We start from the raw sequence: 14522 nt of genomic DNA on the forward strand, positions 1-14522 counted from the left end.
ATTAATATTGATTCACTTATAGAGTCTTTAAATTGGAACTTAACACATGTATTAAAAACCAGTTGTTGGCATGACACGGGTTATGTTCTTCTCATATATGTTATGATGGTATTATACTAAACCCCTAACGGGAAGGATTGTGCCTGATATTCATATGATGAAATCATAATCTTTCAATCAGTTTAATTGAAGTCTGGAGCTGGCATGTCAGTTAACTGCTAGTAGTCTGTTGTTATTTATGTATTTTTGTCATTTTGTTTTTTTTCTAGGGTTTCATCTTCTGACATCAGACTCGGACTTCTCTTGAACTGAATTTGAAATGTGCATACCTTGAACTTAGTCTGATCTCCTTTGTCAGATTTTGATTACCACAATGGAGATCAACCCATTAAACTGGCAGATAGAAATACCATAAATACAATAATTCCATGAACCAAATATAGCTGACATAATGCTTAAATTAGACCTTACAACAAAAACTTAACACTGACCAATGAACCATAAATATGGAGTCAAAGTCGGGGGACTCCTAACTGACAAACAGGTAAACCTGGCAAGAATCCGCTTTATAATCATTTTTTTATGACCCACCTACGATAGGTGAGGGGCATTATGTTTTCTGGTCTGTGCGTCCGTTCGTCCGTCCGTCTGTTGGTTCGTTCGTTCGTCCGTCCGTTCGTTTGTTCGTCCGTCTGTCCCGCTTCAGGTTAAAGTTTTTGGTCAAGGTAGTTTTTGATGAAGTTGAAGTCCAATCGACTTCAAACTTAGTATACATGTTCCCTATGATATGATCTTTCTAATTTTAATGCCAAATTAGAGGGTTTACCCCAATTTCACGGTCCACTGAACATAGAAAATGATAGTGCGAGTGGGGCATTCGTGTACTGGGGACACATTCTTGTTTATCCTGTACAGTAACTTATAATTAGTGAGATTTACATGATGAAAAAGTTTTCTAAAGCAGTCACCGAAAATGAGGTCAAGGAATATGGACATATGACCTATATTGGCTTATTTTACAAATTGTGACTTGGATTGAGAGTTTTCTCATTGGCACTCATAACACATCTTATATCTTTACATGACAAACTAAAACGTTGCAACATAAAGTTTCTGTATACAAGGAATCAAGTTCACTGAATAAGCATTCCAACGTCATATATATAATTACTTTTTCATTGCAGACTAGAAAATAAACTTTTCTTATTTTCAACTTCGAAATAAACTGGTGGGGCTGAAAAAAGTACAAAAGTTATAATAGGTTATATTATTTATACAATTACAGTGTTAAACTATCTACATCTGTATATCACACTTTTCTCACAATATTGACTAGCATGGTCTTGGTTATTCAAAATCATATGTACACATTCATTCACTGTTGTAATATTCTATTTAAACTGATTAAATAGTGAAACTCACTAATTTACGATACAAAATATGTCATGATTAAAACAGCTGATGTCCAAATTTTCATCTTTCTTAGTGTTTGTAATTAAAAGAAAACAAGATATTGCTCTTAAACAATTCATTACATTACTTTAATTGAAGTTCCACCAACTCACTACAAGCTTTTATAAAATCTTATGAAAAACAGGCCCAAAAGATTTTTTTCTTATTTTTATTCTTTTTTTCTCTCTTCATTTTGGAATTATAACGTTGAGATAAGCATTGTTTGAACAGCAGATTCCACACAGCAGAATATTTTAAATTGGTATTATTTCCAAGACAATTCACCTCTTCATAATTTAATAATATAAAGGACTATGGGCAATTATTATGTTCCTACCCCAAAATGATGACAAGGTCACAATACAGATTGAATTTCCGTTGTAAATGATATTCTTTAGCCAATCTCATTATTTTACTGTACACTTAAAATAATACCCAGATTGTAAAAGATTGAGAAAATGTAAATTACTTTTTTCAGGTATGCTGACCCTATAATAACTACTTTAAACCATATCAAAAATAAATTTTCTTGAAGTTTTATTAATCAAATTTGCTTTACACTGATACTTTTTTGAAAATAAATCCATTTTTAAATACTCTTTTGACATTACACATATCTGATTAATATTTGTACTATCAACCTTCATTGAACTTTAACCTTTCAGGTCCTAAATTCATACATGACTACGCCATCATTAATATAACTTCCTCCTATTGAATAAAATGTCAGCAAAATATACCATTATAAATATATCTCAACATTGGAGTTCCTAATTTATTGCAATGTACAACATTTACATAAATAATGTGGAATGTTTTCTACTGTATGTTAAATGATATCTGCTAGCCTATTTCTCTATAAGGTCAGTTGTAATTTTGTAAAAAACATAAGGATAATAGTCTACATTTCCCATCATAAGCCCTGGAATGTCCATCTGGCCAGCCTGAAAAATAAAGACATTTATAAATCATAAATTATTTTTCCCATAATTGATCTTAACAAAATGTAAAGGAGTAGGTCCGGTAAGGACCGATTTTGGCCTCAAATTTCAGGTTCATCTGACGAAAAATTTTGACCACTTTTCAAATACTTAAGTGTCTGTTTTATTTAAATTAACTAATGTATGGAAAAGATTTTAACTGATTTAGTCATTAAAAACGATCCGATTCAAGCTCAAATATGAAAAATCTACCAAATATGGCGAAAAATGTCACTTTTCAGATGGTTTTTGGAAAAAATGGAAGTGGCCGCATCCGTGTTCATCCTCAAACTTTATATATGTTATGTATTACCATCAAATACAACTTACATTTCAATATTAAGGATGAACACGAATGCGGCCACTTTCGTTTTACACGAAAACCGTCTAAAATTTAACTAAAATGCTAGAATTGTGAAGATTTCAGTAATTTAGCATGACTTAATGGTGCTAGTACTGGATATATATGCATTGTATTATCAAAAACAGCCCATATTTATGTAGCAGAAGCATTCTACTGTCCAATAAATAATTAAAGTTAACATTATAACAATTTTGTAAAACTGTTATATTTTGGGGCCAAAAAGGGGTCTTACTGAACCTACTCCTTTTGTAAATTACTACTGCCTTTTTTTCATATTCAGGACTTAACTGCATCCAAAGTCTCTTGAACATTAAATGATGCTAAGTTGGGTTTTTTTCATGAAGAAATTGAGAAGAAGTATCATAGGATAAATTATATGTTCTGTTTGGTCCCAAAAAGCTTTTTAAAGACCAATGAAAAATATTAGTAAAATCTTTACTTTCAAGTTGATAAATAGTTGACTTTTAAGAAATCTAAGTTTTAAAATGTGTGCTGTTTGCAAAATTGAAAAAATTATAAAATTTGTGAAAACATATAATTTCTCTTATCCAATCAAAATATACATATGGTGGAATTAATATAAATATTTCACTAACCATATCCCCTGACATTGCACTGTTATCAAGATGACTATATAAATCATTTAAAACTTCTCGTAATTTTCTCAGCGATTTCTTATGTGGTAATAATAACATAGCTTGGAAATTCACTGGTAGTCCGTATCTACAAGTATACATAATACATATAATTTTATTTTATTTGTACGACTGGTTTTTTTTTAATATAAATTCACAATTCTTTATGTTGTTTATTGAAAATTAAAACTTTGCCAGAATAAGGGAGATAACTCAGTTATATAACTTTATGTATTTGATCTGATATGCATTTCACTTTGGAAAAGTAATAGTGGAACTAAGACAGTGGGAAAAAAATAAAGCAGAACAGTAATTAAAAATAATCTGCACAATCTGTTTCATTTTTGGCTCAATCATATATCTATAATATGTAAATAAGCAGATGTGGTATACTTGCCAATGCAACAACCTAGCACAGCTATCCAACAAAGTCTAAATGAAGTGGATGAAATCAATTATAGGCAATTGTACATCCTACAACAATGAGAACCAGATGCTCTGCAGGGCGCAGCTTTATACGACCATAGAGGTCGAACACTGAACAGTTGGGGCAAGTATGGACACAACATTCAAGCTTGATGCAACTCTGAATTTGGATTGTTATTAAATGGCTGACACAGCATAGGTTTTTGACACAGAATGAATGTGGAATAATGAACTTGAAATTATTTTTTTTTTGCTTTAGAGCAATACACTATTCCTGTTGAATATTAATCCCATCAAAAAAAACATTTGAAGAAATTTTCTTTTTAATTTCTGAAATCTGAAATGAGAAAAATTATACCCCAGTGCAAACTCTTATTTAACCCCTCCCCCATTTTTTTTCACCTCCCCGGGTTCCCCCTTATTCCAAAAATAATCTCAATTCAAATTTTTAATGGAGTTTGCAACAATAGTAACTTCTAAAATTTTTACAGTTAATCATCTCAAGACAATCATCATTTCTTAATACATAATTTTCAAACAGTGTAAACATATGTATATAACAGTATTCTTTAAATGGAATTTATATTGGTTTACCTCCCTTACACTGCTTTTCAATTGTCTAAATTGTCCTTAAACCAGAGAAACCCTTGTTTTTCCCCCTTTTTTGCCCCTAATTGCTAAATGATTTAAGTCATAACCCACCCATAACCATCCCTTTGAAGTATGGAATCTTGTGGTCCAATTTCAGAGACATTTATACACTTAAACACAAGTTATTGACTGGAAACTACAAAAATGCTTATTTGGGCCCCTTTTTTGGCCCCTAATTCCTTAACATTTTGAACCATAGCCCACATAATCAATCCATGCCTTCCCTTTGTTATATGGAACCTTGTGGTACAATGTCAGAGAGATCCATACAGTAACACACAAGTTATTGTCCCAAAACTAGAAAAATGCGTTTTTGGCCCTTAATTCCTAGACTGTTTGCCCCATAACCCTTAAAATATATCCTAACCTTCTACTTATGGTATTAAACATTATGGTACAATTTCAGAGCAATTGAAATACTTATACACAACATATTATCATGAAACTAGAAAAATGCTTGTTTTGGGCCCCTTTGGGTCCCCAATTTCTAAACCTTAGGGACCATAACCCCCAACATCAATCCCAAGCTTCCTTTTGTGGATATAAACATTGTCATTGAGTTAAAATTTTATTTATTTCTATTTACTTATACTAAAGTTATCATCCGGAAACCATCCGTCTTCAGACGATGCTGACGACGACGACGACATACCAATATACGACCGCAATATTTTTGTGGTCATATAAAAACTCATACTGTATAGTCGGCTGTAAAAAGCCCTGACATAAATAGTAAGACATTATTCAATTGAGAAACTAAAAGCCTTATTTATTTCAGATTAATACCTTAGAACTGATTCTACAAACACTCGTAATGCTTTGACATGTATCCAAGCAGTAAAACATTCTCCAAAATTAACTTTCAACCACTTCACTAATGGTCCCTGCAAAAACAAGTTATAATCATTATTTTTTTTCAAATATTTTCTGTTACGTACAATTTAAAAATGTACAAATCAAGAAAAGATTGACTTGTTTGTGATTGCTTTACACCTCATCAGCACTAAAAGCTACATGTATATTGTGGCGCTAAAGAAAGTTTCATAACTGGTTCTATTGCTGTCATTCTATACTTAATTTTGTAAAATGAAATTGTGATGAAAAGTATGCTTTTTCTTACATTTAAATCTTGCAAAAGAAGTACTTAAGGAGAGAACTCTGATTGTATTTGGTTTTGTTACTTCTCTATGCAACTAAATGTCTTTTCAAAATGAAACAAATTATTTTTTGTGCAAGTCTGTTTTGTAGTTTTTTTTCTGTATTTGTGAAATCTCAGAAATCAGTTATTCATAATACTGAGTTATAGAACTTGGTAATATCATTATTTTACACTTACATATTGTTTTTTCTTATCAGCTTCTAATTTATTGATTTCAGTTTTACCAGCAGCCATTTCAGTCTCGCTGTACTGAAAATCACGAACATTAAATCTGAAAGTAAAAGATTTCTGTATCAAAGATTTTTAAAATTTTTAATTAATGCTAGAGTTTTAAGCTAAAATTAAATTAATTTATTTGTACTATAAACAAGAGTATATGAGAATATTTCATCTGCTTATTAATTTCCTTTACATCAACTTCTGCCTACAAGGTGTCCATTGTTTTCATAATGTGCTAATACATTTGAAGAGCAATTTCATTCCTAGATACTATGGTAAAGGCATATTAAAGCTAGCATAAACAAAAAAAAAGCAGCTTAAAATCTTTTTATCTTTTTTCAACCATTCTTATTATTAAATTTTTACAGAAATTACAAGAAAAGAAAACAATAGACTCCAACTTAAAAGGACAGGCATGCTACCATTATATATTAAGAAAGATTTCTGAAAGATTCACTATGTATCACCTTATAGTTTCCAAAGGACTATCAATACAACATACATACCCCCTTTTGAAGAATACACAAGAATAAGATAACATTTAGCAATAAGAAACCTCATATTCATTTGGATCAAATAATAAAGTAGGAAACACACAACACAATTTTAAAGGGGTGAAAATTATTACACAAATTTGTATGAAAAAATTTAGGAGTATACAAAGACCAAGTACAGAGGAATAAATAAAGAAACATTGCTATAGAAGGACTTGAGTTATGTGTATATTTACTTGTTTTCTCTACATTTGTGTCTGAACTCATCCACAACTCTTCTGAACAATGTCACAGAGACTAGGCAATTCTCATCATCCTCATATAAAATTCTGTAAAAAATAATCATCAACTAAATGAAAATGTATCATATGTAAAACACTTTATTGAAGCTACACATCACATCTTCTAAAGTTTTGTAAAGAGTTTTGCAGAACATTGTCTAATCCCTGCTATTGCTGCTGTCAGAGTAAAAATTTTATGTCGACTGCCAAAAACTAAGTCCTACTTATCAGTATAAAATGGAAATGGAAAAAATGTTTTGCTTTTGATCTTTAAAGTTTGTCCAAGCTTCGTAAAATTCCATGAGATTTTGTCATTGGAAACTATTCTGGGTCAGTTGATTTTTTTTTCATGACAACAATACTGCTTTTTTGTGTGTAGGAGGGGGATGAAACTGAAGCAGACATTAGTTTTACCTAGAGGATCTTGGTACAACCATGTCTGTCAGCTGTTCATATTTAGCTGCCCATTCATGGTGGAATGATCTGAAATAAATAAAGACATGTTTACTATTATGTATGATGAACTGAGTTTTCACATTGGCGCTAAGGGGAGTTGTAAGTTGTAACTGAGTTTTACCACTACATTCTATTCAAATGATCCTGTATTATCAATGACATAATATCACAAAGACATTATCACCCTTAACGATGTTGTTCATAATAGCGATATATTCTTGACAAGTCCCAAGACAGATAATATTGAAATTTTTACTTAACTTTCTGGGTCATGTTGGTTTTTAAATTTTAAGTTATATGCTATAAATAAAAATTTTGCAATGTTTATCATTGCACAATTTGAAATGGGATTGGTTTCACTAAAAAAAAAAATTTAAAGTCATACAAAACTTCAAATCTAAAAAAAATCATGCATATGATTTTTATAAGTAAATGGATAGTTTTCATTATAAAACTTAAGAACACATACTTTTTTTTGAAGAAAACTCTTTAAATTGTCCACGCATGTATCTGTCATTTAAATAAACTATTCACTGATTGTACATGTTAAACACATGCTCATTATGCATGCTCCTTTGTTGATTGTTTACTATATGGTGACAATCGGTAAAATACGGCTTCAAAATATGACAATTAAGTAGCCGCCATATTTTCACCTCATAACAGACAAAGAGAGAAAAATGAAGATTATACGACATTTTTGCATAAAAAAAAATGATAAAATCGTGCACAGAAGACTAAGTTTAGGATATAAACATGCAATGGTTCAAAACTTGGATTAAACATTATTTTTCACCAGTCACTCGTTTCATATGACTTTATAACTTTGATAGCTTTTTTTAACTGATCTTTTAAGAAATCACAATAATGTACCTTGAATTCATAACCAAAATACAGTTCATCTCCACTCAAATGTAATAACAAAGTTACTGTTTGTCTATCATGATTTTGAAACAACCATGTCTGTCAGTGTCTAATATTAAACTGTAATATCATTTTCTTGTCATGTGAAATATTAAACGTAAATAACCTATAATTAAAGCTTTGTAAAATATCTTACTTGGGGACTACGACCAGCAGTGTCTGTAAGTATTCAGAGTCGAGTACAAAGTCCTCCTTCTTTACCAAGTCTCCTAAGTTTCTGGTTAGTAAACTTCCACTACAACAATATCATAAAACTCGTCAGTCCTTTTTTCAAAAAGTGTAAAAAGCATTGCCAAAACTCATAATAGTTGATTGCTTTATTGAAATTCTACATATAAATAACTTTTTACACATTGTGACTTAGATGAAGAGTTGTCTCATTGGCACTCATACCACGTCTTCTTATTTCAATTCAACTATTGTACAAAATGTATGCGTGTTATTTATATTTAAAGAAAACAAACAAAACTTCATTTGTTTAGCATATCATAAAATGTATGAAATGCAATATTTTGGCGGAAATAATGTTTTTTACTTGGCCTTATAATTCACATAAAACATCATTATGACTTTAACAAATTACATTACTTTTAAGAGACAATGTCTTCTTATATAAAGATAAAAGAACTTACGTAGCTTTTCTTTCTAAGTTCTGTAGATTTCCCTTTAAACTGTTGTATGCCTGGGATTTAGTTCTAAGATCTGTTTCTATCTGGGACACTTGCTGTCAACATATATAAACAATTATTCTACATGTGTAAATTCCTTTTTATAAATAAATGAGGTCTGTATCATTACTTTGTCATATAATAGGCAACTAGTTTCTTACTGTTGTATTTGGTTTAGTGTTATGTAAGTTTACCTTATGTTAACCTGAAATTTTACAAATATATTCTTAAAAGCCATCTTTTCCTAAAAAAATAATGTACACAAAAAGTTGAAGAAAACTATTTTTTTGCAAAATTTGAAAGAAAACCCATTTCTATATAAGACTTTCATAATTATTACTACCAAGTTTTTACTCATATTTGGCTGAATACTTTCATAGAAAGAGATGATAACATCGAAAACATGAGAGTACAACTGTCGGTAGTAGCTAATATTTTAATAAGCAAGCTAGAAAGAAAATTCACCACAACATTTTGTCTGTACCTGATCAACAAAACCACTGAAAATATTTTAGTTCTAATCCTGTACCAAGTCAGGAGTATGTTCTCTTTTCCTTTAATGTGTTTGAGCATTTGAATTTGATAAGGGATTTTCCAATTTGAATTTTCAGTGTTGTTTGGTATTTTCATTACCGGGTATTTTACTTTTTGGTACCTAGCTTAGTCCATGCATACCTTTCCAATAATTTCTGCAATATTCTTCAATGACTGTTTGATTGGATATTTGGCTAAATCCCACTGAAATCTTGTCAAATAAGTCACTAGGTCAACTGTAATTAACAAACGCAAAAGTCAACAAAATATTTCATTTCTTTAATACAAACTTGAGGCTTACAAATCTACTGAATATTCCTGATTTAAAGTATTCATTGTATTTTCAAATCACTTACAAAAAAAAAAAAAAAAAAATTATTTTAAAATTCAAAGAATGGCTGTTTTTTCCTATTTGCTATTTATAAAAAAATAATGAACGTCTGACCATATATTTGGCCAAATAGAAATAGTATTAAGCTAACAAATAACACTGTAGCCCCAATAAACATAGCATACAACATCATCTGGTTGATCATGATCTTGTTTGTCCGACAGTATTTATTTAAGTTTTTTTCCTCTTCTGAAAAACCAGTATAATTTGCCATGTTTTATGAAAATAAAAAAAATGAAGGAATCAACTTATAAAGCATTTATTGTGAAATTAAATGTTTAATTTGCATTCTACCATGCACATAGTGTTTCCATATACCGACCACTATTTATTAATGTTTGTTGACATTTTATACTTTAGGTTTAGAAATAGTTTGTACTTGAAAGCTTTGAATTTTATATCATTAGAAAAATACACATAGTGCATGCTGTCTTCATTGATTATCAGCCACTGACCTCCATTTGCTACTAAATTTTCCTGAAGTTTGTCCCTCTGTGCTTCCAATACATCTCCTAAATACTGTGCTATCTTCTTGGTTACACTGTAAAACAAAACAAAAAACACAATATAATATGTCCAAAATAATTACTCAATTCAATTTTTTCTGAGAAGCCGATCTGAGCATTCCCAGATTTGAAAATTTAAAACCTATGTTTATGACATACTGGAATGCTGCCCTGGCATATTATAATTACCATCATCTAGATTAAATACATATATAGGAATATATAATAGGATTAATGGTCGACAAACAGTTTAATTATAATATTGGTGAGTGGTAGCTAGTAATATAATATGTTAAAAACTGTAAGCTTTGTAATATTTGTACTGTTTGTTCTTCGTGAGGGCCTCATGGTAGATTAGCAAAAGCTATTTGAGTCACCCTCTTTAAATAAATTCATCACTTACTTACTTACTTAGTAATAATAGGAAGAAGTTCAATATAATGTAACATAAAAGAATCACCTTTCACAGTAGGCATCCAACTTTCCAAGGTCATCTGATAAACCAACTAATATGTCTAAAGTACCAACCTGTGGAGAAAAAAATAAGAATCAATCTTATGGTAGATAACTTATAATACACAAATGTATATATAATGTATTAGAAAAAATAAGGAAATCAAATACTTACAATCATGACAATAATTGAATTATATCAAAAGTGTGAACCATCTTGAAAAATGCAACGATGACTTTTAATTTTTTTTGTTATTAATATTTTCTGCTTGGCATTTAAAATAGAAAACAATTTCATAGGCTTTCTGATAAAATCTGTATTCAGAGCATTATGAATATGCATCATATATGTATATAAATGCCCAGGGTATTACTTATTCTGATATAAAATTGTGATAATAATTTCTGTGTACATGAGCCATGACACAAATTAAGTCTTTCTGCCATCAATCGTATACATATTTGCTCTTTCCCTTAATTGACCATGCAGGCATGTAAAAAAACAAGTATTTTGTAGAGTTAACTCAATGGTGTAAACTTATAAATACAGCCAGGTAGTGAACCAAACACCTTCTACTATGTCCTGAGAACATGGAAGCAATAAAGTACAGCAGTTTGTCCCTACAAATGTACATTTATTTTCAAAATAATAATAAGCAATTTATAATTTAGCTTTACAAATTTTAGAAATCTCATATAATTATACCTTCAGATCAGGAATAGCAAACTTATAGTTTGTAGATAGCATGTTCTGATTAGCTGTTGTCATGCATAATTTGTCAAAAGTTTGTTGACATGTTTTGTCCCCAGGGGCTGATACCAACCAAAACTCTGCCATGGTTCTCGTAACTGAAAAAGTAAAAAAAACATTTTCCACCAATATGTATTTAAGTTATAACAGACAATATCAGGTATATATGTTAATACAAATTAAGATTCATTTTCTGTCTAATATCTCTATTACTTTTTCTTTGATGCAAGATGTAATAATCCTAATCTGTGACATGAAAAAGTGTCTACAGGTGTTATCGAATTCAAAAAACATTGTATTGTTAAAGAAAATAACTTATTACTGTAAAATTCCACATTTCATGTGAAACTGATAGGTCTGTAACATGTGAAAGTTAATAAATATTTTCATTTTTTCAAAATGGATGTGGCCAAAACAAGCATCAATCATTTTTTTAGTTTTGTGGTTGGGGAAAAGTGGCATCAGGTCTGCTTGCTCCAAAAACACCACTTGCACCCTACACATACACCTCCTGAGTCGGTTCTCCACTTATTTTTATTCAAATACCGGTTGAATTATTAAATGTTTTTTTAGAAGAATAAATCAAAATTTTTACATGTACATGTATACAATGTATTGTCATGAATAAATATTTGTGTATTTTTCAAATATTGTTTTTTTGTGATTAGATGATTCATTTCCAATTCAAAACTACAGTTAATTGATCTTAATTGTTATTTGCAAAATTATTATTTGTAGCAATACACAAGCTAAAGCATGATGAAAAACTAATAGAATGAATAGACAAGTCAACTTTCAACTGTGTTCTCTTTCTGTCCAAAACTCATCTTTGCTAGCCAAGGGTTACGACCCACTCCTGTTATCTTCACCCTTGGCTTGGCAAATTAAGCCAACATTTGTGAAAACAAGTTGTGCCATCTATCGGAAGATTAAAGTCATGCCCATTCCAAATATATTATTCTTGACCAATGGTAGCACTAGAACTCTTCAATTTGGAGGTAAAAACACGGTAGCCTCTAGATTCTACTCACTTGGTCAAGCCGGAAATGAAAATATACGTCAATATTCATGCATTTGTGCATGAAACATACACAGGAACTTCTATCAGTTGATTAAAAAAATTCAAGTTGTCACTAAATATAGTCGTATGTTTAAAATGGTTTAGGGATGTAAAGACTTGTTGCACAATAAACATGTGGCAATCGTTTACAAACACTTTCTACATTTACAGGTTCTTTTTGATTTGATGCAGCAAGTTTTGACTGCAACCAATAAAAATCCTTACCTTGTGTCTCCGAAATTTTATCTCAATCCTGGAAAGGGCGAAGAGAACGGGAGTGGATCGTAACCCTTGGCCAGCGAAGATGTCCAAAACTTTGGTTTTAGTGAACATTACTTGTACCTGTTTAAGGGGCATCTTCACTTCCGTTGCTATGTCATTGTATGTGGAGCGAGTAGTTGAAAAAAGTATGATGCTATATTGCACAAATTTTTCTGCAAATTAAATTCTTATAATTGATATGCAGAACTGCTGTCATTAGGGACTTATGATTAAGAACTTACGGAAAAAATATTGTTTCTTGTTTATCAATGTTTATCCTGCATAATGACAATCACAAAGACGCACTATGAACTTTAATATTATTTGTCAATTTAAGTTCATAGAACAGGGATACAGGCGTTTCCCTGGTAAATGTCGTCACAAAAGCGCAGAAAATTGACCAACTTCTTTGGTGAAGAATATGTCTATTCAGCTAAACTTTAATAAAATGAAAACGGGTGAGAACAGATCCAGTGTGCGACATGTGGGGTGTGAATGGGTGAAGGGAGTATGAGAACAGAGGCGAACATGATTTTGGGCCCTTCAACACAATACACCTTACATGTATCACTAATCCTGGCCGACACGGAAGCTTGAACTTTTGACGCATACAACAATCACTATTCCATTGTGGTGTCAGATATTATGTTTTATGACGTCAAAATTTTACGGGAACCTGTGTGATATCCAGTAATGGCTAACAAAAAGTGATAAGGTGTATTGTCACAGATTCAGGAAAAGCAGTGATGGGCGAGGTAAGCACAGACGCATGAGCATAATTTGGTGCGCAAGGCCTACAATAAGGCAGCAACCATTTGGTTTTCTGGGGGGGGGGGGGCTATGGTTTTTTTTGGAAAAAAAGTTTGTTTCCAGTTTTTGGAGAAAAAAATAATTTGTTTTTGATTCTGAGAAAAAAAAATTGTTTGTTTCACCCTCAGCTGCCACTATATGTAATGCTAAAATTGAAAGAAAAAAATTGTTTTCGACTTGTCATGAAAAAAAGAAATTGTTTTTCGCCGCAGGCGAAAAAAATAATTTGTCCAGAAAAAAAAACCATAGCCCCCCCCAAGAAAATAAAATGGTTGCTGCCTAAACCAAGATAAAAAAAATCTACTTGTATATCAAATGAGACAAGACCAAAAAGCAGTATCAGAAACTTTTCATGTGACCACCATCAGAGACAGAGAGCTAAAAATTAGCCAAAATGACATGGTGTATTCTTTAGTCCCAAGATTATTCATGTATTCAATTTGGAACCACGACCACTTAAAATAATACACGATCGACTTTATACAACCCTTACAATATATTTTGCCTGCTGCAGTTTAATAGATATGTTACTGTGCAGTACTACCCGGTCGAGGAGAAACAAATTCTGATCCGCTTCCGCATAATGGTGATAAATTGACTTTTTACACTCACCTCAGCTAAACAATGAAACAACTCCGTGAATTTGTAAGCAATTAAGACTCTTCTGAAGAAAAATGGCCAATTCAAGTAGGATAATTACATGAAAATCAAATGTTAAAGGTTAAGAAATTCACCGAAACATATTCCTCTCACGTGAAGGTATGTTCGGAATAATATTATGATTTACTTTATCATTGATTCGTACGTATCTTTCGAAGTATTCCGAAACCGTTGTGACTAAACTATAAAACAAATTACGGATATGGTTGGAAAGTGTTTCCGCTTTCGTTAGTGTTTTTGTTTTTTTTGCTTTTTAGTCAAGATTTTTATAGAAGGGGTTTGAAATCTTAATATATGTTTGGCTTGAAAGTAAAACAATTATGGCAGGCTTAAGTGGACAAAAAGAGCTAGTTTTCAATATTAAAAAATCATTTTCTTATATTAGAA

The 14522-nt window shown here is 31.1% G+C and overlaps 1 protein-coding gene across 2 annotated transcripts; it reads right to left on the reverse strand.

Annotated features, from left to right (window-relative positions):
- Positions 1-1252: 1252 nt before the first annotated feature.
- On the reverse strand, positions 1253-14310 carry LOC139480946 (V-type proton ATPase subunit C 1-A-like). 2 transcript variants are annotated; one of them, XM_071263935.1, is made up of 13 exons: positions 14088-14310; positions 11300-11442; positions 10601-10668; positions 10090-10175; positions 9385-9479; positions 8674-8765; positions 8178-8276; positions 7076-7144; positions 6617-6709; positions 5845-5938; positions 5295-5392; positions 3393-3519; positions 1253-2396 (listed from the first exon to the last, which is right to left on the reverse strand). In XM_071263935.1, exons 2-13 carry the CDS (start codon positions 11429-11431, stop codon positions 2301-2303), a joined length of 1149 nt encoding a protein of 382 aa, XP_071120036.1. In that variant the 5' UTR covers positions 11432-11442; positions 14088-14310; the 3' UTR covers positions 1253-2300. The 2 variants fall into 2 exon arrangements, with proteins under 2 accessions (XP_071120036.1, XP_071120037.1); XM_071263936.1 differs by lacking the exon at positions 14088-14310 and adding an exon at positions 13969-13987.
- Between the last annotated feature and the right edge of the window lie 212 nt (positions 14311-14522).

The sequence above is a fragment of the Mytilus edulis genome, chromosome 7, assembly GCF_963676685.1.
Source record: "Mytilus edulis chromosome 7, xbMytEdul2.2, whole genome shotgun sequence".
Taxonomy (NCBI): Eukaryota; Metazoa; Mollusca; class Bivalvia; order Mytilida; family Mytilidae; genus Mytilus; species Mytilus edulis.